The sequence below is a fragment of the Calidris pugnax genome, unplaced genomic scaffold (assembly GCF_001431845.1).
Source record: "Calidris pugnax isolate Ruff unplaced genomic scaffold, ASM143184v1 scaffold30, whole genome shotgun sequence".
NCBI lineage: Eukaryota > Metazoa > Chordata > Aves > Charadriiformes > Scolopacidae > Calidris > Calidris pugnax.
The window spans coordinates 1,000,155-1,025,078 of NW_015090776.1; the positions used below are offsets into that span (position 1 = coordinate 1,000,155).

The 24,924-nt window shown below is 45.2% G+C and overlaps 2 protein-coding genes across 2 annotated transcripts in view; one reads left to right on the top strand and one right to left on the bottom strand.

Moving 5' to 3' along the window:
* COLGALT2 (collagen beta(1-O)galactosyltransferase 2) overlaps positions 1-835 on the bottom strand; it is a 57,638-nt gene extending 56,803 nt beyond the window's left edge. Inside the window, exon 1 of the mRNA XM_014948342.1 lies at positions 104-835. The gene's annotated coding sequence lies outside the window, so the exon portion shown is untranslated. The remainder of the gene's footprint in view (positions 1-103) is intronic.
* Positions 1-23,049, top strand: part of TSEN15 (tRNA splicing endonuclease subunit 15) — a 23,495-nt gene extending 446 nt beyond the window's left edge. Inside the window, exons 2-4 of the mRNA XM_014948396.1 lie at positions 9,247-9,328; positions 10,744-10,879; positions 22,607-23,049. Coding sequence (XP_014803882.1) covers positions 9,256-9,328; positions 10,744-10,879; positions 22,607-22,811 — 414 coding nt within the window. The 5' untranslated portion in view covers positions 9,247-9,255 and the 3' untranslated portion in view covers positions 22,812-23,049. The remainder of the gene's footprint in view (positions 1-9,246; positions 9,329-10,743; positions 10,880-22,606) is intronic.
* Positions 23,050-24,924: the final 1,875 nt, after the last annotated feature.

Sequence of the window (24,924 nt, forward strand, 5' to 3'; positions counted from 1 at the left end):
CGCCAGACACAGAGCGGGAGCCAAGGGCTGCGGCAGCCGGGGCTCTGCTAAGCATAGGGGGCCAGCCCACAACCCCCGCCTTAGGGGGTGTCCCCCCCCTTACCAGAGGGCGATCCTGCTCTTGGGGTACTGCAGCCTCTCGATGCAGCCCAGGAAGTGCGGCAGCGTGTGCGCGGCGTTGCGGGCGATGATGGCCAGGAGCACGGTGGGCTTCTGCAGAGCCGACTACGGCAGGAGCTGGGGTTCGGGGCTCGGAGGCGGGGGTGGCGGCGGTGGGGGCGGCGGATCCGGGGGTAGGCTCCCCCCGCAACCGCCCAGCAGGAGGAAGAGGAGAAAAAAAGGATGGGGGGCGCGGGGCCCGGCGCTCGCAGCCATGATGGAGCGCGGAGCGGCCGCGGGGAGCCGCGCCGGCTGTGCGGGGCGGCCGCTGCAGCGCGCCCGGCGCCGCGGGGTGGAGGAGGAGGAGGAGGAAGGGGAGAGGGAGGAGGAGCAGCGCCGGCCCGGCGCCCCCAAACACGGCCTTTGTGGGCAGCACGGCTCCGCCGCACCTCCCCCGGCACGGCCCTCCCCCAGTCCGGGCTGCTGGGGGCGACCCCGCGGCGCCAACCGCCTGCCCCCAGGTGGGCTGGCCCAGGTGGGAATCCTCCCATCACCTGGATGGCTCCAATTAAGCACAAACTGCCCGCACCTGCGGAAGTTTAAGTTACAAAACGCACGTTTATCAGCTGAGTTAACCCCCCTGCTCTGCGCTCGTGAGACCTCACCTGGAGTTCTGTGTTCAGCTCTGGAGTCCTCACCCCATGGACCTGTTGGAACGGGTCCAGCGGAGGGCCATGAAGACCATCAGAGGGATGGAGCACCTCTCCTATGAGGACAGGCTGAGAGAGATGGGGTTGTTCAGCCTGGAGAAGAGAAGGCTCCAGGGAGACCTCATAGCAGCCTTCCAATATCTTCAGATATTGGCAGCCTACAGGAGAGATGTAGAGAGACTTTGTCAGAGTGCAGTGACAGGACAAGGGGTAATGGTTTTAAACTGGAAGATGGGAGATTTAGATTAGATATTAGGAAGAAATTCTTTCCTGTGAGGGTGGTGAGATGCTGGAACAGGTTGCCCAGGGAAGTTGTGGATGCCCCATCCCTGGAGGTGTTGAAGGCCAGGCTGGATGGGGCTTTGAGCAACCTGGTCTGGTGGGAGGTGTCCCTGCCCATGGCCAGGGGGTTGGAACTCAATGTTCTCTAAGATCCCTTCCAACACTGACCATTCTGTGATTCTGAGTCTGAGGTTTGAAAGAGCCATTTGGCAGTTCCCTTTATAGCCTACCCTCCAAGTGCTGATGCTAACACAGAGATCTCTCATTTTGCTGCCTACATGAAGCTGTAACCCTATGTAAGGGTTATCAAGCTTTAGAACAGGCTGCCCAGGGGAGTGATGGAATGGTCATCCCTGGAGGTATTTAAAAGACAGGCAGACGTGGTGCTTCGTGACATGGTCTTGTGATGGTTTTTGTCAGTGGTAGGTTGATGGTTGGCCTCCCCAGTTCAAGAAAGACAGGCAACTGCTGGAGAGGGTACAGCAGAGGGCTACAAAGATGATGAGGGGCCTGGAGCATCTCCCTTACGAGGAGAGACTGAGGGACTGGGGTCTTTTTAGTCTGGAGAAGAGAAGACTGAGGGGGGATCTGATCAATGCCTATAAATACTTAAAGGGTGGGTGTCAAGAGGATGGGACTGGTCTTTTTCAGCGGCGCCCAGAGCCAGGACAAGAGGAAATGGGCACAAACTTGAATATAAGAAGTTCCACCTAAACCTGAGGAGGAACTTCTTTACTTTGAGGGTGGCAGAGCCCTGGAATAGGCTGCCCAGGGCAGTGGTGGAGTGGATTCAAACCCACCTAGACACGTTCCTGTGCAACCTGCTCTAAGTAGACCTGCTTTGGCAGGGGGGTTGGACTAGATGATCTCCAGAGGTCCCTTCCAACCCTGTGTGCTTCTGTGATAGGTCCCTCCCAGCCTAGAAAGTTCTATGGTTTCAAGGTTTCGCCCTCATCCTTCCTACCTACTAAGGAAGGAAGCTTAATTTGTGCTTTTATGTTAAAAAATATTTTGCAAACCTCCCTAGGATGTGAAGCAGCCTCACACACAGTACCCATCCCACACTGCAAGAGGGATGCACGTACTGCAGTTGCTCCAGCTGGAACATGGCTGGAAAAATAAAATATTCCCTGTATTTAATTGACTAACTCTCCACAGAAACGTTGCCATGAATAGAGCAATGACAATTTAGCAAAAAAAATAAACAAAACATGTTACAACAATTAAAATGATTGGGTCATGATCTTAAAAGGGGTAATCACAGCTCTTAGAAGTTAATAGGATTTGGGCATGTTAAACCTTTTCAAGATGAAATCTCTAATTAACTCTAAGGGTCCATATCTGGTTTTTACTGTGGGCAGGTAGTTCCTCCAATGTAAATAGATGCACGTTAGCAGGCAGCATTGTTGCCAGTGTGCTTTCAAGGCTCAAATAGGAGGAAACATTTAGCAACTGAGTAATTGTTTCTAGATTATTCACAATCTCATTGTGACTCGTTTGCAGCTAAGGTAGCATATATATATATATATATATACACAGATGGATAGTTCATGTCTGCAGTGTTCTTTGTTTATAGAATGTAATTTATCACCCACACCAAATTATATTGTTGGTTTCCTGATCAGATGACTGCCCAAAAAACTAATGCAAATAGAAACATCCTAGGAAAACAGTAAACTTCAATAAAGAATTTCCAGAGGTCATGTCATCTGCACTAAAATTTGAGAAGCTTTGGCAATTTGTAAGCATCTTTCTGAGCAATTAATGAAAATATATTCTTCCTGTTTGCCCTTCACGACACCTTTATAATTGTCCTCCTACAATGATACGTTAATGAGGCTTTTCTGTCATGGTTAGCTTGCCACATGTTGCTTTTATGCTTGGATTCATTAACCAAATAGAAGGAACAGCTTTGTAGTCTGTATGAAGTGATTAGGGTTTTGCGGGAGCCAGCTGAATCCACATGCCGCTGTCGTCCACAGGGCGACTCACATTTGGAGGATGGAGTCTAATGCTACTGAACTTGACGTGGAGGGCTGGCAGCTGGGTTTTTCCACCCACTGGATGTTCAAGCTGAGTCACAATCGCCTTTTTAGGAGGCAATGTGGCAGGAGAAAGATGCGCCTCCTGTAACTGCTCTTTGCCATGCCTCCTCTGCGGATGCGGGCGCAACAACGCAGGCTGCGTACCCTTGCTCACATGAGGGAGTGGAGGGTCAGCCTTCCTCCATAGCCCAGAGCCAGCACGGATGAGTTAGTGCAGGGTCAGGGCAAAGCACAGATTATTTCCTCCCAGAAACAAAGGAAGACCTGGGAGGCAGAGACTGCGAAGCCACGGCTTTCTCCTACGTGCAACACAAAGTGTAAAGGTGCGACCCAGACCCCGTTCTGTGTTACTGCAGAAGGTTGAGTGTGCTTTTCAGCCTGTGCAGCTCTTGGTGTCTTCAGTGAAATCTAAAGTGCCATCAGCTCTTTTCAGACTACTCCCTTCTTAGCTCTTTTCAGCCTACTCCCTTCTTTTTGTTTCCTGAACAGCATCAGAACCATAGCAATTTGCTGGGGGCAAATGCAATGCCTCCAACAGCAACCCACAAATGGTAATTTTTTCTTCAAAATGCCTTTCCCCTCACTCACACAACTCACTTTTGTTAGCTTCCTTATATCAGTACACAAAAGAAAAACAATCGTTCTTACCCTGAAAAGAGGACAGTATATGTCTGAAACATGAGATGTTTCTTCATGCATAAGAGAAAGGAGTCAACTCAGCTTAATTTCTTACTCCCAGCCACACAGCACGGGTGGAAAATCTGGAAAGTTCAGGTCAACAGTTACCCTTGCAGTTCCTGTCGTTCATACATCTATAAATGCATATATCTTTTTGTGCGTATACAAAGAAATCTGTATACATTTTTTACTCCTCTATTAATGGCCAATATTATATCCTGTATTTTTTTTAAGCCAAGACGCAATCCTGCTGTGACAGGACAATTAACCACCCTGTGGTGAAATAGTCTAGCTTTGGGAAAGAAACAGCTTTTTGTATAGGTAAGACCCACAGAAGAAAAAAAAAAAATAGGCCATTTGTTTCAGCCTCTGCTAAATACCCACACCAAACAAGAACAGGCCAGCTGTGAGAACAGTCTCTGGCAAATTGTCTCAGAGACAGCTCTCTTTAATTTAGGCTTTGTTTCCCACCCAGTAGAAAACAGAGGATCTATCCTTCTGATAAAGTGTATCATATATATGGAAAGCATTCTTTCATAGGCTTCTTCATGCCTGAGGTCTTCAATCCATCCAGTTCTTTTCCTAGCAGTCAAGTGAACCACTGCTGCCAGCTCTCCCGTGAAAGTCTCAGAGACAATTTTATCTTTTTTCTTTTCTTTCCATGGAATTGAAGTGCTGGCTATAACCTTGCTTTTTAAACAACCAAGCTTGCTTGACTAAGACCAGTCCCAATATGGCTTCCTTCAACTACAAGGAAGCTGCTGTCATCCCAGAGCCCAGAAAGTTTATGTACTTAATACATACATGTCAATTTATGTACTTAATACATACAGATTAATTTTCACTGATGCTTTGTTTATAGCCTTAATGATTATTATATAATAAGAAGGGTTAAAGACAACACTGTTCATTTTTCACTAGGCTCTGCATCAGTCTTACTGTCTCACAATCATACCTTGTGTTTCCTCTAATCACTGTAGCTGTTTGTCAGTTTCCAACGTCAGCCAGATTTTTCTTGGTGTAGCCTGATGAAGAACAAGCAGAGTGTACAAGTGAGGGCTTTGCAGTCTCTCATCTGATGTTACAACAATATGCTCTACATACCTGTTTGAAACAGCACACAGCTTTTTTTTTTGTGCATGGACACCAGCTTGAAGCTATTCAAAATGCCATAAGAGAGAGGCCTGACTTCACTTAAGTCAGTGTTTGAAATTCATCAAAAGAGGTGCCAAGACAGATGGAGCTGGTAAGCCAGTCCTGGGACACTTTGCATTAGGCAAACCATATTTGCACTGGAGATCAGAGATATTTTGAAGTAAAGCAGTCCAAGATGCTTTTAATAACAATACCTTGAATCTAAATCTCTTAACCAGTCTATAAAAGCTTTGGGCAGCATACGTTAATAACATATTCTTTGCTTTTGTTTCTGTTTTACTCTTCTTCTCCCTTCATATTTTCTCGTTCCAAGGAGACTTTCACTCAGATTAAGTTGTGTTATGTTCACCTGCAGTTGATTCTCCCCATGATTATCTTCCTTTCTTTCCCACTCATCCACCCTGAGATTAAAATCCTCCATCTTTTACCCAGATGCCCTGCAACGATACAGCCACCACTGCTCGCTGCTCACTGTCTGACCCTCACCCATTTTTCCAAGATCCCCAGTTTTCTCCCCCACCTCAGGGCCCCATAAACCCACCTTTCTCAGGATGGCCTCACTGGATGCTTCGCTGGTCCTGTGGTCAGGATGGCAACGCCTCTGGAGATCAGAGATATTTTGAAGTAAAGCAGTCCAAGATGCTTTTAATAACAATACCTTGAATCTAAATCTCTTAACCAGTCTATAAAAGCTTTGGGCAGCATACGTTAATAACATATTCTTTGCTTTTGTTTCTGTTTTACTCTTCTTCTCCCTTCATATTTTCTCATTCCAAGGAGACTTTCAATCAGATTAAGTTGTGTTATGTTCACCTGCAGTTGATTCTCCCCATGATTATCTTCCTTTCTTTCCCATTCATCCACCCTGAGATTAAAGTCCCCCATCTTTTACCCAGATGCCCTGCAACAATAATGCCACTGCTGCTCTCTGCTCACTGTCTGACCCTCACCCATTTTTCCAAGATCCCCAGTTTTCCCCCCCACCTCAGGGCCCCATAAACCCACCTTTCTCAGGATGGCCTCACTGGATGCTTTGCTGGTCCTGTGGTCAGGATGGCAACGCCTGTGCACCCAGGTGTGGCTCGAGGGAATTACAGACAGTCCTTTGCTGTCTGTGTGGCACCTGTGAGTGGTAAAGAAAAAAAATTAAGCATGCAAGTGCTCTAAAGAAACCCATAACATGAAGTATTTCTGAAGTGAAAACATTTAAATTGAAACAAGCTGAAATTTTGCGCCTGGGTTAAAAACCCTGCCTTATTCCCCTAAAATTTCTCTTGTCCGAGCTCCACATCTCTTTTGAGGCCTTGTGTCTCCTGCCGGGCCTCCATGCTGGACAGGGCAGGTTTTGGCCCTGCTTTATGGGCTACCTTCTCTTCCTCCTACTGCTGCTGCTGCAGGTAGTTATTTGAATAAACCCATAACATGAAGTATTTCTGAAATGCTTCTGAAGTGAAAACATTTAAATCCAAACAGGCTGAAATTTTGCGCCTGGGTTAAAAACCCTGCCTTATTCCCCTAAAATTTCTCTTGTCCGAGCTCCACATCTCTTTTGAGGCCTTGTGTCTCCTGCCGGGCCTCCATGCTGGACAGGGCAGGTTTTGGCCCTGCTTTATGGGCTACCTTCTCTTCCTCCTACTGCTGCTGCTGCTGGTAGTTATTTGAAATACACAAGCCTCCTTGCGAAACCAGAAATCATAGAATGGTTTGGTTCAGAAGGGACCTTAAAGCCCACCCAGTCCCAACCCCCTGCCCTGGGCAGGGACACCTCCCACTAGAGCAGGTTGCTCAAAGCCCCATCCAGCCTGGCCTTGAACACCTCCAGGGATGGGGCAGCCACAGCTTCTCTGGGCAACCTGTTCCAGTGTCTCACCACCCTCATAGTGAAAAATGTCTTCTTAATATGTAATCTAAATCTACCCTCTTTCAGCTTAAAATTGTTACCCATTGTCCTATCACTACAGTCTCTGATAAGGAGTCTCTCCCTGTCTCTCCTGTAGGCCCCATTTTGGTACTGGAAGGCTGCTATAAGACCTCCCTGGAGCCTTCTCTTCTCCAGGCTGAACAACCCCAACTCTCTCAGCCTGTCTTCATAGCAGAGGTGCTCCAGCCCGTCTGATCATCTTTGTGGCCATCCTCTGGACTTGCTCCAACAGGTCCATGCCCTTCTTATACTGGGGACCTGAGAGCTGGAAGCAGTTCTCCAGGTGGGGTCTCATGAGAGCAGAGTATAGGGGCAAAATCACCTCCCTCACCCTGCTGGCCATGCTTCTTTTCATGTAGCCCAGGATGGGGTTGGCTTTGTGGGCTGCCAGCGCACGTTACTGGCTCATGTTGAGCTTCTCATCCACCAACACCCCCAAGTCCTTCTCCTCAGGGAGTCCTCCCTCAGGGAGGGAGAATGCTCTCAATCCATTCTCCACCCAACCTACGTTTGTGCTTGGGATTGCCATGACCCACCCCGAGGACCTTGAACTCGGCCTGGTTGAACTTCATGAGGGTCACACAGGCCCACCTCTCCAGCCTGTCCGGGTCCCTCTGGATGGCATCCCTTCCATCCAGCGTGTTGACTGCACACACAGCTTGGTGTCATCAGCAAACTTGCTGAGGGTGTGCTCCATCCCACTGTCCATGTTGCCAACAAAGATGTTAAACAGCACCGCTCCCCATACTGACTCCTGAGGAATACCACTTGTCACTTTGCTTGACCTCCCATATGCTTCATTTTTGAGCTTTGGCAGGGCTCCCGTAGGTGATCACGGGCACCCCGAGGCCGAGGGGCCGGTGAAGCGGCTCGTTGTGTTTCCCCCCGCCCCCGCCTCAAGAAGAGGTGCTGGAGGAGGAGATTTGAATATAACGTGTTTCCTTATTTTTGGGCCTGTTGAGGGGGCTCGGCTTTGTGGGCTGCCAGCGCACGTTACTGGCTCATGTTGAGCTTCTCATCCACCAACACCCCCAAGTCCTTCTCCTCAGGGAGTCCTCCCTCAGGGAGGGAGAATGCTCTCAATCCATTCTCCACCCAACCTACGTTTGTGCTTGGGATTGCCATGACCCACCCCGAGGACCTTGAACTCGGCCTGGTTGAACTTCATGAGGGTCACACAGGCCCACCTCTCCAGCCTGTCCCGGTCCCTCTGGATGGCATCCCCGCACTTCAGCGTGCCCACCGCACCACGCTGCAATTAGAAAGAGAAGGCCCCACTGTGATAAGGTGTATGTGTATATATACGTGTATATATATATATATATATATATATATATCCCATAGAAGCATTATATACTTCATTGTGAGTACTGGTTAATGCTCCAGAGCAGAGAGGCACAGACCAGATAACCAGGAGGGGTTTTGCAGGCCCAGGGGCCAGTACACATTTGACAGAACAGCACGCAGAGGAACTTGCACAGTAGTTGCCTGCGGTACTATATACCTGACCTTGCAAAGACCTACAGTAAATATTTTTCACTTGGAATTATCCCGCAGACAACAAAATTCAATCACAAGGCTTTAAAAAGTACAAAAGGAAAGACATATGGGACAGAATTTTTATTAAGTGATTAGAGGAAATTATTACTGCAGAATCCATCTCTGTCACATGCTTTTAATAGGAGAATAGCCCCGACTGGCAGCTTCCAGAAGCACTGTACTGTTATAGGTGTAGCTCCAATACAAAGTTTCCCCCCGCCCCCGCCTCAAGAAGAGGTGCTGGAGGAGGAGATTTGAATATAACGTGTTTCCTTATTTTTGGGCCTGTTGAGGGGGCTCGTCGCCCGGGCCTCGAGGAGAGCCGGGAGGGGGTTGTTGGGGGATGCCACTTTTAGGAAGGGATGAGAGCATTAAATGCTCAAAATTTGGTTGTTTTTTTTTTTTTAAATCACAGCTGGAAAATGCCAGCACCTTAGACTTTTGACTCCGTCTTAATTTTTAGCACACTGAAAACATGGAGGTATTTAATTTGGCTGCCATCTGATGTTGATGTATGGCAGCAAAAATAGGTAAAATTCATAGCCCTCCTCTACAAAGCTACATGTGTTCCAGAAATAGTTGCGATTCCTCATGTATTTGTTTGTTTGGCTTGCTTTCTTTAGCGCTGAAATAGGGGGGAATGTGGAAAAAAAAAAAAGAGCTTTTAAGATACTGTCAGAAAACAAGTCCTGCTTTCTAGTTGCCTGTTGATCCTTGAAACTGGCCTCAGTGGCTTAGGCAGCTGCACGGGTCCTGGGTTTGGTCTGCACATTCTTAATAAAACTACTGCTCTCCTTCTTTGCTTTTTGGGTTTCAGTTCACAGAAATGATGTCTCTTGATATATCCGACAGTGCTCAAATCTATGCTGCGTTTGTGGTATACCTGGACCTCCTAGAAGGTAATTTGATGAAGCGGCTGGGTAGGCATCTCAACAAGTGTATTTACTTTAGGTGCTGTTAAAGTTTGTGCACGAGCGGGACCTTTCCTGCAAAGTCCTCGGCATTCTTTTTGAAACTTAATGCAGTGGTGGTTACCTAAGCAACAGATGGTATTTTGGTGCTGAAGATTTCTGTGCTGTGCCTGCCTGGAGCCTTCGCAAAGATGAGAGCTCATTTTGTCCAGCAGTTACAGGTGCAGGCATTCCAGGGAAAAGGCACTCGGCATGGGAAAAAAGCAAAAGAGGAGAAGGGGAAGGAAAAGGGACATAGAATCATAGAATGGTTAGAATTGGAAGGGACCTTAAAGATCATCAAGTTCCAACCCCCCTGCCATGGGCAGGGACACCTGAAGTTACAAGTTCAGGGCCTGTGCTGGTAATAGAGTCCTCATTTGGAGATTAATGTTGAAGTTACTAAATCATAGTGTTTCCCTAAGGCTACCATTTAGCAAATGACTGAGGTATGCTGGTCTGATTAGGATGCTGTTCTCTGGAAAGGGCAAGGATTCCTATAGGAAACAAGATAATTTGGAAGTCTGGTGGCAATAATTATGACAAATGCGGTGTAGTCTTCTGCTGTCTTGTAAGAGACTTATGTGATCTATAAACTTCGGCCTTCCAAGTTGGCTTTATTGAAAAACGACTGTAAGTTGACGGGCAGTCAGGCTAATAAAAATATTTCAGTTTCTCTTGGAGGCTGGTGGTTCTCAAGGTCAGGGAAGGGAGGGATTTTACAGGCCAGAAAGCACTGTGTCTGTTATTGTTACAGCTCTGAAGAAAATGCCTTAATAGGCTTTAAGAGAAGGCCCCTGTAGTTCTGCAGCAAAAACTTTTAGCCTTATCCCTTCAAGCGGAAGGGAAGAACTGTGTATATCATTAATCATGCTTTTAGCACCTGCTTCTTCACAGTTTAGGACACTGATAAAGTCCAAATTTGGATACAGTTTTATGTTCCAGATGACTAAAGCTGTTTGGTTTTAATCTTCTTTTTGCCTTTTTGAAACAAAGCTTTGTCAGACAGATCCCTATTCACTATCAGTTAGTGTAGCTCTGGAGTCAGCAGACTGGTACAGCTCCCCTGGGTTTCTTTGACAGGATTGTTTCTCAGAAGGGGAACTTGACAGTTGAATGGGGTTGTTGTTTCTCATGGGAAATCTCCTGTGAGGAGAGGGAGGGAAAATATAACCTTAGGTGTTAAGTACCAAATTTGATATTTGAATGATTAAGGATTGTTGTTTCTCATGGGAAATGTCCTGTGAGGAGAGGGAGGGAAAATAGAACCTTAGGTGTTAACTTAAGTACCAAATTTGATATTTGAATGATTAAAACTTGTGTTTTGTGTTCTCGCCCTTCTCATTGGTGATGAACCTTTCCAGGGAGAAACTGGCATGAAGTGAAGCACGTTGGAATAGCAGAACTGCAGCTTGTATGTTTACACGCACGTGAAAGAGAACAGGAGAGTTTCCAAGTGATGGTGCCGGTACCTGTGCACATATCGTTAAGCCATGAGAGGTGAGGATGTGGTCAGTGTTTGGCTCACATTACCAATAAGATAAAATTAAGAACAGATCCTATTTAACAGGCTGCTGATGACTTGGTTGGGAGGGGGAGGAAAGAAAGCAGCATCAGAGGAAAGCGGTGTCTCAGCCTGTGAGCAGAATTATTTTGGTTGCAGCAAACATACATGCAAAGCTGATACTTCTTTAATTTTCTAAGCTGCATCAGTCTCTGCTTTTCCCTCTCTGAAAGTGGTACAACCTTCATGTCAGCTTCCCACAGCAACTGGCTCCTCCTGCTGATAAACACTTCACATTGTTTAGAAGTTGCATGTGCCCTAGGACATAACAATGGATATCAAAGTATGTGTTTGAGAGACAAGGTTAGAATACAAGACCTTCACAGTTTATGTTTTGAACATTCTTGTGCTGCTTTTTTGTAGTCTGGGAAATCTAGCAATATTCTTTGTGTCACTGGGTTTTAAAGTACCTAGAAGAAAATAAATCTTCTTGGACCTGTCTAAGAATAAACATCTTTTTTTATTGTCGATTCTATGGAGTGTTTGGTTTGCTTTGCTTTTTGTTTTGAAAGTGTAATTTGGCTACTTCCAATTGGAAATTCCTCTTACTTCTCTGGAATATAATGTGTAATTGTCCCTTGAGCTGTGATTTTTGACTTACTCTCCTTGCACATGCAAGACTATGACTTTGTGATATTACAGATATTTATAGCCTAGAGAAATTCCACTTCAGTAATTTTACAGCATATTTTAACTTAGAGCAGCCTCAGACACACAGTAGGATTTACTCTCTGATAACGGCTGCCTTCTCGTGTTGGTATTTGCCATTCTTTCCCATGATGTCTCTGAAGACCTGAACTATTTCAGATGCATCATGTGGTAGTACATTTTTCAATTTCTTCTATTCTTCCTGTTGCTGGGAGTGTATGCACAGGGTTGGCTTTACAGATCTTGCTGGTGCTTGCTGTTTCCTGTTGCTCTCTGGGCAGCAGCCTGAGGAGGGTTGGCTTTACAGATTTTGCTGGTGCTTGCTTTCCTGTTGCTCTCTGGGCAGCAGCCTGAGACAGTAGTAGGTAGCTAATAAATGGCACTTTGCAGACCTGTGTGTGTGTGTGTGCTTCAGGAATGACGTTTTAGACATGCCATGGTTTTTGCTTTTTTTTGAAGTTTTACAAGTGACAAGTCTCCTGCAAACAGACTTCCATCTGAATTCTCTGTTTTCCTAAGAGCATGTTTGAGAGGGGGAAGAAGATTACTTACGAGATACTGGTGGATTTGAGTACTGTCTACATGCTGAAAAATTTCCATTTGCAAATACTGGTCAGTCACTCCTGTGGGCTTGGTCTTACAGGGAAATAGGGTGTGATCTCCACAACAGAGGAAAGCTGCTGAGAGGTCCTGCAGGATGGAATGCTGAGTGTCATTCGGCCTCTCTGCAAGAAACAGACCACTGTATGTGTGTCAAAGGAACACACTGCTATTCACAGTTCAAAATAGATTTCAGGTGGGAAAAGGAGGCAGCAAATGAGGATATGGGATCTTTGAGAAATGACGCCTACGTGCCGGGGTGTCGTGCTTGTTTAACGTATTGAAGTTTTAGACGTGACAGATTGGTCTCTTGCAAACAGACTTCCATCTGAATTCTCTATGTTTTCCTAAGAGCATATTTGAGAGGGGGAAGAAGATTACTTACGAGAGAAGTTTTACAAGTGACAAGTCTCCTGCAAACAGACTTCCATCTGAATTCTCTGTTTTCCTAAGAGCATGTTTGAGAGGGGGAAGAAGATTACTTACGAGATACTGGTGGATTTGAGTACTGTCTACATGCTGAAAAATTTCCATTTGCAAATACTGGTCAGTCACTCCTGTGGGCTTGGTCTTACAGGGAAATAGGGTGTGATCTCCACAACAGAGGAAAGCTGCTGAGAGGTCCTGCAGGATGGAATGCTGAGTGTCATTCGGCCTCTCTGCAAGAAACAGACCACTGTATGTGTGTCAAAGGAACACACTGCTATTCACAGTTCAAAATAGATTTCAGGTGGGAAAAGGAGGCAGCAAATGAGGATATGGGATCTTTGAGAAATGACGCCTACGTGCCGGGGTGTCGTGCTTGTTTAACGTAGTACCTTTCCAAGGTTGGAAACTTTGATTCCTGGCATTGGATCGTTGCCAGCCAAGTGTGTTCTAATTGGCTTTTAATAACAGTGAGATATTGCACTGCATGTGTGTCCTATCTTTTACTGTTTCATTGGAGCTTTTCATTTGGAGCCTCTGAACTTGTTTGTACTGCGGTGATGCTGTTTGCTCTGCTCCTGGCACCAGCGCGGGTGGAATCCATTACTGGAAGGATGTGTGTTAGAGAAGCAAAGAGTGAATGCATCACATTGATTAAAAGTACAGTTTGTGACTGGGTTTTGATACAGAGTAACTACACAGAGCGTATTGTCACTGAAGTGAGCTGCATACTGGGCTGTAATGCCAGGTGAGTCCATTAAAGCCTGCGTGTGTTCGATGCCCACGGATGTTGTCAGGCAGAAAGATCATATATGCTTGTGTTTGTATGTGCATATGCACACTTGGCATCTCATTAGCAGGTCACCACTAATCAGGGGGGCCTGGTCTGTGTTCATAGGGAAAGTTCAGCATCAATTCTTCAGGTCCTTTGCTGGAACAGTAGGCAAAATCCAAGGGGTATAGGCAATAATTGTAGCTCAGAGTTACGTAGCGAGGGGGGCACGGGCATTAAAAGGTGTCCTGCAGAAGGAGCTGGGAACAGATTTATACTACTACTGCCTCTTTGTTCTGACAGCGATGAATATTTTGCTGTTGTGATTATTGATAGCAGGAGGCTTGTTAGGTATCTGATATTTTAAATGGTATTTTCTCATTTGACTTCGCAAGCTATAGGTAGACAGGAAAGCTTTTGTACTTGGCTGCTTTGCCTTTTGTTCAAAGAAATGCCTTGGCTTTTTATGTTGCCTCCTGAAGGTAGAGGAATAGGCATGACTACAAGTGAATGCAGCTCACTTCATGTTGAAAGTAAGGCACTGGAGGGGCTTGGGAAGGTGAAAACGTTCTGCCCTTGTTGCTGGGACTAGAAATGCACTAACTGCAAACGAAGCTAACAAAATGGCAGCATTTCTGGGCAGCATTTCCTTGCTGAACCAGTAAGGCCTGGGTAGCACTGCAGGGGTGATTCTTCCTCTCAAAGCCACTTCAGCCTTCCCAAGCATTTCATGAAGATTCCTACTTGGCTGATGCTCAGAGGAGTGTGTCCTTCAAAGGCTGTAGAAAAGTTGCTGTGGAAATTACCAGCAAGACACCTAAGCAAATGATAAATGAGTGCCCTACAAAATAAATAATCTGCTCAATGTTTTTTAGCCTATTATAAGATTTTGTCATGTCCAGTATATGCATGACAGTTAACTGCTTAAGGTGAAAACTGTTCCTGCTTACTAAGCTCACTGTCTGCTTCTACAAACAGCTTGACAGAAGCTGGTTATCCTGCCCTGCTGGTGTAAGGCTGCACAGTAGCTCACTGAATCACAAAATTACAGGATTTGGAGCAAAGTGACCACCAACATAAACAGTTGTCTCACACAATCTGAGAAGCGTGTGCGTGCTCTTAAGATTCCTGAATCTTCTGTGAGTAAAAACCTGGAGAATAGCATGCAACTTCTGTCTGTCTTGGACCACTTTCTCAACCACGCAGCTGACTGAGGTTTAGAGAACCTGTCCATATGCCTGTGAATTTAGCAGTGTTTTATACTTGCAGGAGGAATTCGTAGGCCCGTTGTCTGGGACGTGTTTGCTGTTCAGTACTGCAGAAGACACCTTAGTGCACACCAAGTACCTAATTGTCATGTGCATGCTCTTAAGATGAAGATTCCTGAATCTTCTGTGAGTAAAAACCTGGAGAATAGGATGCAACTTCTGTCTGTCTTGGACCACTTTCTCAACCACGCAGCTGACTGAGGTTTAGAGAACCTGTCCATATGCCTGTGAATTTAGCAGTGTTTTATACTTGCAGGAGGAATTCGTAGGCCCGTTGTCTGGGACGTGTTTGCTGTTCACTACTGCAGAAGACACCTTAGTGCACACCAAGTACCTAATTGTACATTCCAGAATTGTGGCTCCCCAAAGAGGATGAAGCAGTTAAATACAGGTAGTGCTGCTTCAGAGCTGGCAGAAACGACTTGCACAAACCAAGCTCCAGCAAGCGTAGGAGAGCTCACAGTTTGACAGCTGGATTTTCTAGACAGCGTTGAAAGCCTTCATCTGTCATCAGGGAGTTAGATGCCGTCTCTAGCGGAATTACGTGCTGTCTATCTTAGACAAATAACATTGTCTAAGCAAAACGTTACTAATAACTCATCAGATTAAATGATATGTCACTGACCTGTTTGTTTTTTGCAGCCAGTACATTCCAGAATTGTGGCTCCCCAAAGAGGATGAAGCAGTTAAATACAGGTAGTGCTGCTTCAGAGCTGGCAGAAACGACTTGCACAAACCAAGCTCCAGCAAGCGTAGGAGAGCTCACAGTTTGACAGCTGGATTTTCTAGACAGCGTTGAAAGCCTTCATCTGTCATCAGGGAGTTAGATGCCGTCTCTAGCGGAATTACGTGCTGTCTATCTTAGACAAATAACATTGTCTAAGCAAAACGTTACTAATAACTCATCAGATTAAATGATATGTCACTGACCTGTTTGTTTTTTGCATACAAGTAGTGGAAATGAAGGGTGAAGTCAGTTGCATGAGGTTGTAGAGACCGCAAAGTTTGGTATTGGCTAAGAGGGAAAAGGTTATTTTGTTAAAATGGTAACTTACATTTATGTATTCTTTTTCCAGAATTTTCATTTTGAAGCTGATAAGCATCCTTAGAAACAAATCTGACAACTGGAAGCAATTTATCCTCTTCTAAATTTGTAATTTATGACATAGATCTTCCTCTAATCTGAAGTGGTTTTGCTTGTAGGAAGTGCTGTTTTAAATGCACTGGAAGTGTGACATGCTACTTATCTTGCATCCTCTTCACAGTTTTGTCAGTAGCTCTTCTGACATGAACATTATTTGAGTTTACTCCTACAGTAAATCACACATTGAAAATGTAATTAATAGCTCCTAAATGCAAACTATTAGTAGTTTAAAAGTGATTGATGTGACTCATACAGTTGAGTTGGTTGTGCAGTACTATGATTGAACAACCTATAGTTGGTGTATCGTGCAGAACTTTGCTGAATTCTGATTCCTCGTGATTTGTCTTGTTTTCTTTTTCAACTTCCATGGAAAAAAGGACTTTATATTTCAACTTTGGATTTCTTTTCCTGACCAGTGAGGCACATGGAGTTTTCTTTGGTTTTATTTTTCCTTCCATTACAAAACCCTAGGTGTCTTTTAGCATCCCACGTTGCTGCAGTTTGGAAACAAATATCAAGAAATAGTGGTGTCTGTTTTCACCTTCACCCATCACCATGTGCATCTTCCCATATATTTCATAGCACTAAATTAATATTGCTGCCTGCCCTGCAGCTAGGTCTGGAACAGTGTTCCTGATGGTGAGCCATGTTTCACTGTGTTTGTAGTCCCGGCTAAATTCGAGGTATTTAGGGGAGGTTTTAGGGTAGGTTTCTCCTGCCTTGGCTCTCTTGTCACAGGGCCTATCTGAACAAGTCTGGTACAATGGCGCACTCCGCTGCACAGAGTAATGATCTTTCTAGCTATACAGAGGCCAACTTGTGTTGGCTCTTCAGCCCTGCCTTGCATGGAGGGGAGGGAGCTGTTTGGACTGGCCAAGCCTGCAATGAATTATTCATCCAAGTATAAAGGGCAGATTGAAAGTCTTTGGCTTTTGTGGTATGGAAGGCAGTAGTTCCATTTCAGCTCAATGGAGCTCTATGCAATCTCCATAAAACTACTCTGAGCTTTCAGTGTTTCTGCTGCCTCTCAGAAGCACTTGCATGGGATATATCACTGAAATACCCTTTTGTTTGTCACAAAAATTTCTGCCCATGTTATCTTTCCTTTATGATTCCCTTCTCTTTTTAGTTTTTTGGACAGTCAGTTAAAACCTCAAGCTGTAGTTGCTTGACATTCACCGGTCATATGCCCCTTTCTGTCTTTGGAGTGAAAAGGGCAATGTTATGTTGTTAGAAGAAGATCATAAGGAAATAGGGTACAGATTTCTGATGTGTGGACCTAGTACAAAAGTATTTTGTTAATGAAAAATTAATATGGAATAAAGGGGAAAATTCCCCTCTTTCCTTTTGTATGGATTTTTTTGTTTAGTTTTTAAGCTATTAATTGCAACAATAATAAAAGACCAGGTCACTGTTGCCATTTAGTTTGAATGCAGCAGAAGCAGAATGACATTCATAGTGCTGTTACCTTAGCTGCAGTGGTCCTTACGTGATGGTAAGTTAAACCTGCTTTTACAACTAATTCCTTGGTGGAAATAAAGCAATCTCTACTGAGTGTTGTTTGTAGATATCTAGAAAACTTTTCTGAAGCCCTTTTTTTCTGATGCAAAGGGCTTTGAAATGCCAGCTCTTTGCTTTGGATAACAGTGTCGTCTTCAATGTTTCAGACTAAATTCTTTTCATCTGCAGTGTGAGGTGAATGTGAGTTTGCTTCCTAGGTGGAAATGGAGGGCTTCATCCTACATGCACTTGTCTTGGTGGGAGCAGATTCTAGATTGCAGCAAACATGCAGATACCATCAGCTTTTAGAGATAGGTTTTCAATCTATTCTGAAAAGTTCCAACTGTAGGATCTGCAACAGAAGAGAATTCTTATTTAAAAAAAAAAAAAGCCATTCTATTTATAGGCCTTCAATAAAAACTTTCCAGTGGTGTCTCTATTCCCCTAGCTTATATATGTTATTTTCCTTTCACAGTGCCTTTTTTTGAGATGTACTTCTTCTGTAGGGAACCTAAAGCTTCAGTATTGCCTGTTTTAACATTTGATGACTTTTCTTCATAGGGAGGGGGAAAAAAGGGAAAGGAGCAGTTGTGGAATATTTTAAGTCATAGACTTCTCACTGCGTGTGCAGCAGCACATACACTTGATTGTTCTGTGAGCTCTCCTGGGGCTCTAGATGCCTTTTATTTTTTTACCAGCTAGTTATTGGCCCAAATCCCAAGAAGGCAGCATGTAGGGGGTTGACTGTCCCCAATCTTCCTCGTCGGGAGCTTGTGGATGAGCAAATCTGAGGCGATGAACACGTACTAAAGTGATTTGGGGACAGTCAACCCCCTACATCTTCCTTGTCGGGCTGAGCTTGTGGATGAGCAAGTCTGAGGCGATGAACACGTACTAAAGTGATTGAGGTTTATGCTGTACGGTGCCCTTCAGGAGATGACAAAGGGGAATGGGCTTCCAGCTTGGGCTTTCCTTGAGATAGTATTGAAAACATGCTGAGCTTTTATTCAGATACTGCAGAACAGTATTAACTGTTTCTCAGCTGCACCTTTTCTCATGTTGAGTCTCTACGTTCTGCTTAAAACTTGATGTCTGGCCATTCACACCTGAATGCCTGTTGGAAATGAGGAACTAGGTAGAGCTGGCCATGCCAAATGCTTGACACCAGGGCTTCTGTGGGGTTCACGCTGCTGGATCATGGCTTGTAAAGGCTGGGGAACCAAAACCAGAGTCATTGTGGACCCCTTGGTATTACTGGGAACAATGTTTGCAGAATGAGTCCTAACACAGTTGGAACTCATGAGCAAAAGCCTGGTCAGGATGCTGGTGAGCAGAGGTTATAAAGACTGCTGATGCAGCTGATGTCTGAGATGGGCAGCCTAGAGGGCTGTATCTCTCTATCTCTTGAAATTAAGGCTTCTTGCCTTGTTTAGGAGGTCAAACATCCACTCCTTTGAATTTCAGAAGGCCAAGAACACTTCTTGCTTTTTTCTTCTTTCTTTTTTTTTTTCTCTGTAGACAGTGTTAGATACATCAAAAGGATTAAAAAAATATACCCTTCCTGCAGTATCTTTCTGTTTGTGGCAAGTAGCAAGTGCGGTGAAATCAGCGCAAACCCAGATGGTCTCTGACTCCTTTGAAACGTCTGCTGCTGCAGAGAAATTTTGTGAACATGCTGGATGCAGAAGCTAACAGTGATGCCTTCAGGGGAGAAGGGGAAACACAGGCGTCTGATACAGACTTCCTGAATTCCAGAGCTTATTCTTTTAAAAGATACCTTCTGACTAATCTACAGATGTGCTGCATCGCGTTGTGGCTAGTTGTGGTATGCATGAATGAGAGCTCCTGTTTTGGGGCTGCCTGCGTTGAGAAAAGGGGGAAGAGGAGAATCCTGCATTTGCAGTTGTAATTCTTTACAGAAGTAGAGGTGAATTCCCCATGTGTGGTGGAAAGCATTGGGCTCTGTGGACAGCAGCGTTAGCAGATCATCGTGAGGCGGTGGCCTGTCTTTGTGTTCTTTACATAAAGCCAGAAACTCCTGAAAAGTAAGTCAGGGACACAAAGAAACGTCATTAATCTGGTGTCAGGACCTGGCTTCTTTTGGGATCATGCTAAGCCTAAGTGCTAAATGGGGGGAAATAAAGGTTCAGATGTCTATGGTTGACAGTATAAGAAGAAATAATGAGCAATGGGAAATCTAGATCTAAGGCCTCACTGTTACATCCATCCTCTTAACAGACTAAGAAGAGAAACGGTGACAGTTAGTAAAGAAAATATGAAGGAGCTTCTGCCCTGGCTGACAGGTGTGCACAGGTCACTGCCTGACTCTGCTTTCAGGTATGGGACTGTCCATACTCAACACTAGCTTGGTTTCTTTGGGTCTCAGAATATCTCTCCTGGGTAGCTGTGCCCTTTTATTTGGCTTTTTATTGATATTTCTATTTCACATTCCCAGAAGAGAGAGAGAGAGATTAACATCCACTGCTTCATGAAAGCCACAGACACTTCTTTCCTCAGTGGGTCTTTGACACTAAGTAGCCTGGTCTCGTTATTGACAACTTATCCAGAGCTTCATCCAGCCACGAGCTACCAAGGTGTGCATGTGTAGCATATCTGGAAGGACATCTGAAATTCTTCCTCAGGCCCTCAAGACCCACCAGAGCTATGGCAAGACATTGTGGGGCTGGAAGTGATGAGCAGAAGGTGCCCAGCATCAGCACAGAGGTGCTGCTGTGCCTCAGACATTCAGTTCATTTGTCCCTGCTTACTGCAGTCCTGGTGCCTGCTTGGTACGCCTGCAATTCGCTTGGTGCTTACTGGTGCAACTCCAGCAGGCACATCACCCCTCTCACTAGGTAGTGCTTTTACTGGAAGGCCTTGATGTATTTGAGGCGTTGCTCACCGTGGGAAGCATCATGGCTTCAAGCTGGAGGGGAACAGATTTAATTGCTCACCGTAGGAAGCATCATGGCTTGAAGCTGGGGGGGAACAGATTTAGACTGGAAATTAGGAGAGGGTTCTTCACTGTGAGGGTGGTGGAGCACTGGAACAGGTTGCCCAGGGAGGTGGTTGAGGCCCCTTCCCTGGAGATATTCAAGGAGAGGCTCCACGAGGCCCTGGGCAACCTGGTCTAGTTGGGGGTGTCCCTGCTGACTGCGGGGAGGTCGGACTAGATGGCCTTTGGAGGTCCCTTCCGGCCTGGGTGACAAAGCTGGTGAGGGGTCTGGAGAATAAGTCTTATGAGGAGAGGCTGAGGGAGCTGGGGTTATTCAGCCTGGAGAAGAGGAGGCTGAGGGGAGACCTTATTGCTCTCTACAACTGCCTGAAAGGAGGGTGTAGAGAGATGGGGGTCGGTCTCTTCTCTCAAGTCACAGGCGACAGGACAAGAGGAAATGGCCTCAAGTTGCGCCAGGGGAGGTTCAGGCTGGATATTAGGAAAAATTTTTTCACTGAAAGGGTTCTCAGGCATTGGAATGGGCTGCCCAGGGAGGTGGTTGAGGCCCCATCCCTGGAGGTGTTCAAAAGCCGGGTTGATGTAGTGCTGGGAGGTTTGGTTTAGTGATGATGCTCCTTGTTTGTTGTGTGGGTGTCTATTTTTGTCAGTTAGGTTGACGGTTGGACAAGATGATCTTTAAGGTCCCTTCCAACCTAGAAGATTCTGTGATTCTGTGATTCTATGATTTCTTTCTTGTTGCAGAGCACCTCTGCCCAGGAATTGTCTGCAGCTTTGGACAGCAGGTTTGCATTTACGCTGGTCTGGAGAGCGGTGCAGTCAGTGTTCCTGCAGCAGGTGGTGTTCACAGGCTGAGGCACCTGCCAAGAACACGTGCAGAAAAAAGCCTGGTGCTGAGGTGGCAGGGAGCAGGGAAGTTAATGTCACATTGCTTGAAATACAAGCCTTGCAGGTGCCTCTCTTCAGCCATGGCCCAGTACAGCATCTCTCTGCCCATTTGTCCTCTTGTTAGGAATTGTGCTGATGGTAGGAGGACCAGAATATGGCTTTTTGTAGCCTTAGTATCTCTGTTGCATTAAATGACCCGCTCACTCTGTTGTATTGCCTCGCCTCGCGTGATATATGGGCCAGTAGTGGAAGCAAAAGAAAAGGCACGACTGGCTTTAGCCAAGTTGAATTATGAACAGTTCAGAAGACAGATGGATGCTTAAGAGGGTCACAGGCTTAATGGCATAGGCTTTTCCAGGCTACTGCATATTCTCTGCCGCTTTCCATTTGGCTTTTATTAAGGGATCAAAGAGGTTTGCAAGGAAGATGATGATTAAAGTTTGAAAGCTGATGCATTTAGAAAGAGGCTTATTTTCAACTACAGTACCCACCATCCATGGTTACTGGTGAATGAGATTTCGGGGGCACGTGAAGCAAGGGGTGATTTTTTTTTTTTTTTTTTTCCTCACCGCATAGCTGACCTCTCCCCAAAGTGTAACCTGTCCTGGCAATCCCAGGTGAGCACCTGACCTTTAGGTGAAGGAGAGAGCTCCCCGTGGAAATGCTCACTGTTCTGCCCCTGGGCATTGCACTCCTTCAGTACTTGTTCCCCAGTCAGAACAGTAATACAAGGACTCTAGGAATCATCTTTAGTACTTGTTCCCCAGAACAGTAATACAAGGACTCTAGGAATCAGTGTTGTCCTCAGCTCTGAACCGAAAAGTAACTGGCGTGTTATTCTTAAAATAAGCTGAACAGGAAAAATTGCATAACTCGGTCTTGAATTTTTAAGGAAGACATTATTTATGCTGACTGTCTTGAAGAAGAGCATTAGTCTTGTGGCTTCTAGTCTAGACAGGGAGGTAGAGAAACCTGGCTTCAGTTCTTGGGTCTTCCACAGTCTGGCAGAGAACTGCAGCACAGAGACTGGAAGATTTATCTCTACAAATGGAACAAGTCTTAATTATTTTGTTCTCTAATTGAATGCCATGTGTTACACAACTAGATAGAATTTTTTTATTTTTTTTTTCTCTTTAGTAGAGATTGCCATGCTATGATTGTGGTAGTTGAAGGATAGTTGAGGCACGTACACAGTAGTACACCTAACCAAAGCTCAGAAGCATGTGTTGAGCCATTTCCAGCAGAGATGTATGTAACTGAGTGTATTTTTATAAGGGTATTTGATTTTGTTGCTTGATTATACGACTTTGGATTTTTATTAGAACAAATACTACACTTTCTTTAGTGAAGAAAAATTTGCAGAATAAACACAGACAGAATAAAAATAGCAGTGGTGAGTGTCTGCTGTTGTGCCATCATTAGGTGGTTGTGGACTCCTTTCTAACCGATTATTTCCTCTTCTAGGATAAGAGAAATCTTGAAGAAAGCATCTCTCCCACAAGAGGATCCTGACACCCCACTGTCAGTTACCTTGGCCATAGTTGAGTCAGATTCCACAGTAGTCTACTATAAAATGACTGATGGCATTGTAATACCAGATCCTCCTGATGATATTGAAGATGTGGACAATAAACAGTGGACAAAGAAAAGAAAGAAGCTTTTCAAATGATTAAGACAAACAGACTGTTCTTGAACTTCTGTCCTCAAACCTAAACAAATCCAGGAACTTATGTATGTAAATAAGTAGCATGCTAAGGTCTGCCTTCTGCATATCAAGCATCTGTTCAGGAAGAATGGAGGCTTGTGCAGCTGCACCGTAATGAAATGCCATTTAAAGCATGAAATGGGTCACGCTTTTGAGACAGATTGTTCCTGACTAATAAATATACTTGTGAGGTGTTTCCAAAGCTAGGCTCTCCTTTGTGTCTGTTCAGGTACATAGCAGAATAAATGCATCCTTACCCGTATTGCAAATGTTGATTAAAGGTAAATCTTAAGGGTTTCTGGCAGGAGTACTGATACTAAGTTAAGGGTTTTGTAGTTTACAGAGTGTCTTTGTCATAACACTGTGAGAAGTGCTCATGCTGCTTTCCAGGTTACGTTTCTGAACATTTACCTTCTTTCCCCTGCTTTTGGAGAAGAGGCTTTTCCACAGAAATACCTTATTTTATATTTTTCTCTGCAGGGGAAAAACTGACTATACAGCAATACCAGAGGCTACTAGAATAAAGCATAGGCTGGTGAAGAGGGGTCTGGATCTGCCTGAAGAACCTATGAGAGGAGGCCAGCCCTTCACATGGAGATGGGTTATGACTGGATCAGCGTAGTGTTACCCACGTAGCTGAACACACACCGTGATAAAAGTCACCATCCAGAAACACCACCAGGCTCTTGTTCCACACACAGTGTTGGGATGACTGTCTTAAGAACCGAGGGTACCTTGTGTTCGCATCCCAGTGTGATGAAGTTGCCTAAATGGTGACCTCCCCGCTCCTTGGGTTTTGTGTCTGAAATACCTTTGATGTGCTTTTGGTCCTTCACCGTGATGCTGCTGCTTAAAGCTCTCTGAAGAGGACTGTGACAATGGGGTATATTTTTATCTGTCATCAAAGTATGTCACTGTCTATGCTATCAGTGGACAGTAGCTGTTAACCTGCTTGCTGAATGAAGCAGGTTTCTAAAGCCATTGTCATTTCTAGTATGTCACTGTCTATGCTATCAGTGGACAGTAGCTGTTACCTGCTTCATTCAGCAAGCAGGTTTCTAAAGCCATTGTCATTTCTAGGATTTGTTCTTTTTTTTGACATAGCTTCTGCTAGTTAAACGACTGCCTGAGAGGTGATTCAGGTGGCAGGAAAAAAACCGACTTTAGTTTATTTTACAGGAAATTTCTATGTCGTTCACATCGAAATCTTTAGGTTAAGCTTTGAGTTTGTTGGAAATCCAGTAGCATCCCAGCATCAAGAAGCAGCTGCTCGAGTACAAAACTGTTCATTTGACATTTGTGTGGCCAAGGACCACACATTCAAAATCTGAAGCACAAGAGCTGTTTTTTTAAAATTTTTTTTCTCCACGGGTATAAGAATGGGAGAGAATCCTGAATTCCATCTAGGCTGGAAATGAAAGACTGCTTAAGCTTTACTATCACTAGGACTAGAGTGGGTGTTTTTATGGTTGTGAAGCTTGAACCTCACTTGGCCAAACACACTGGGAGGCAGAATGATGTTGCAGGGAGAGCCCAGGGCAGGAAGGCCCTTTCAGCCCGTGTGTCATCAGGCGTTGGTGTTTGGGTGCTGACCTTGCAAGTGGTTCACAGATGCCTTGGCTGGGCAAGGGAGGCAACTGCTTTCTGGCTTGTTCAGACTTCAGCCCTCTCGGGGTGTTCCTGGGCTTGCAGAGCACACTCACCTCTCCCAGCTTGGACAACAAACTGGGAAAAGGGTTTGCTATCAGCCTGAGCTCTGTATGGCATCTTCAGGCAAAGGGGAGAGCACTTAATCTCAGCTTTGCTGCTAGTACCATCTCCTGGGGGCACCAACTTGACTCAGGGAACTTTGGTGAAGGGTGTGCTGTCAGCCCGAGCTCTGCATGGCACCATCGGGCAAAGGGGAGAGCACTTATCCTCAGCTCTGCTGCTAGTACCATCTCCTGGGGCACCAACTTGACTCAGGGAACTTTGGTACGTTCTGATACAGGCAGAGACAAATTGGTTGGTTTTTTTCCCCGTACAGCGAGGAGAGAACATGGGTCTGTGGGCTTCGGTCACGGAGAAAGGCTAAGAA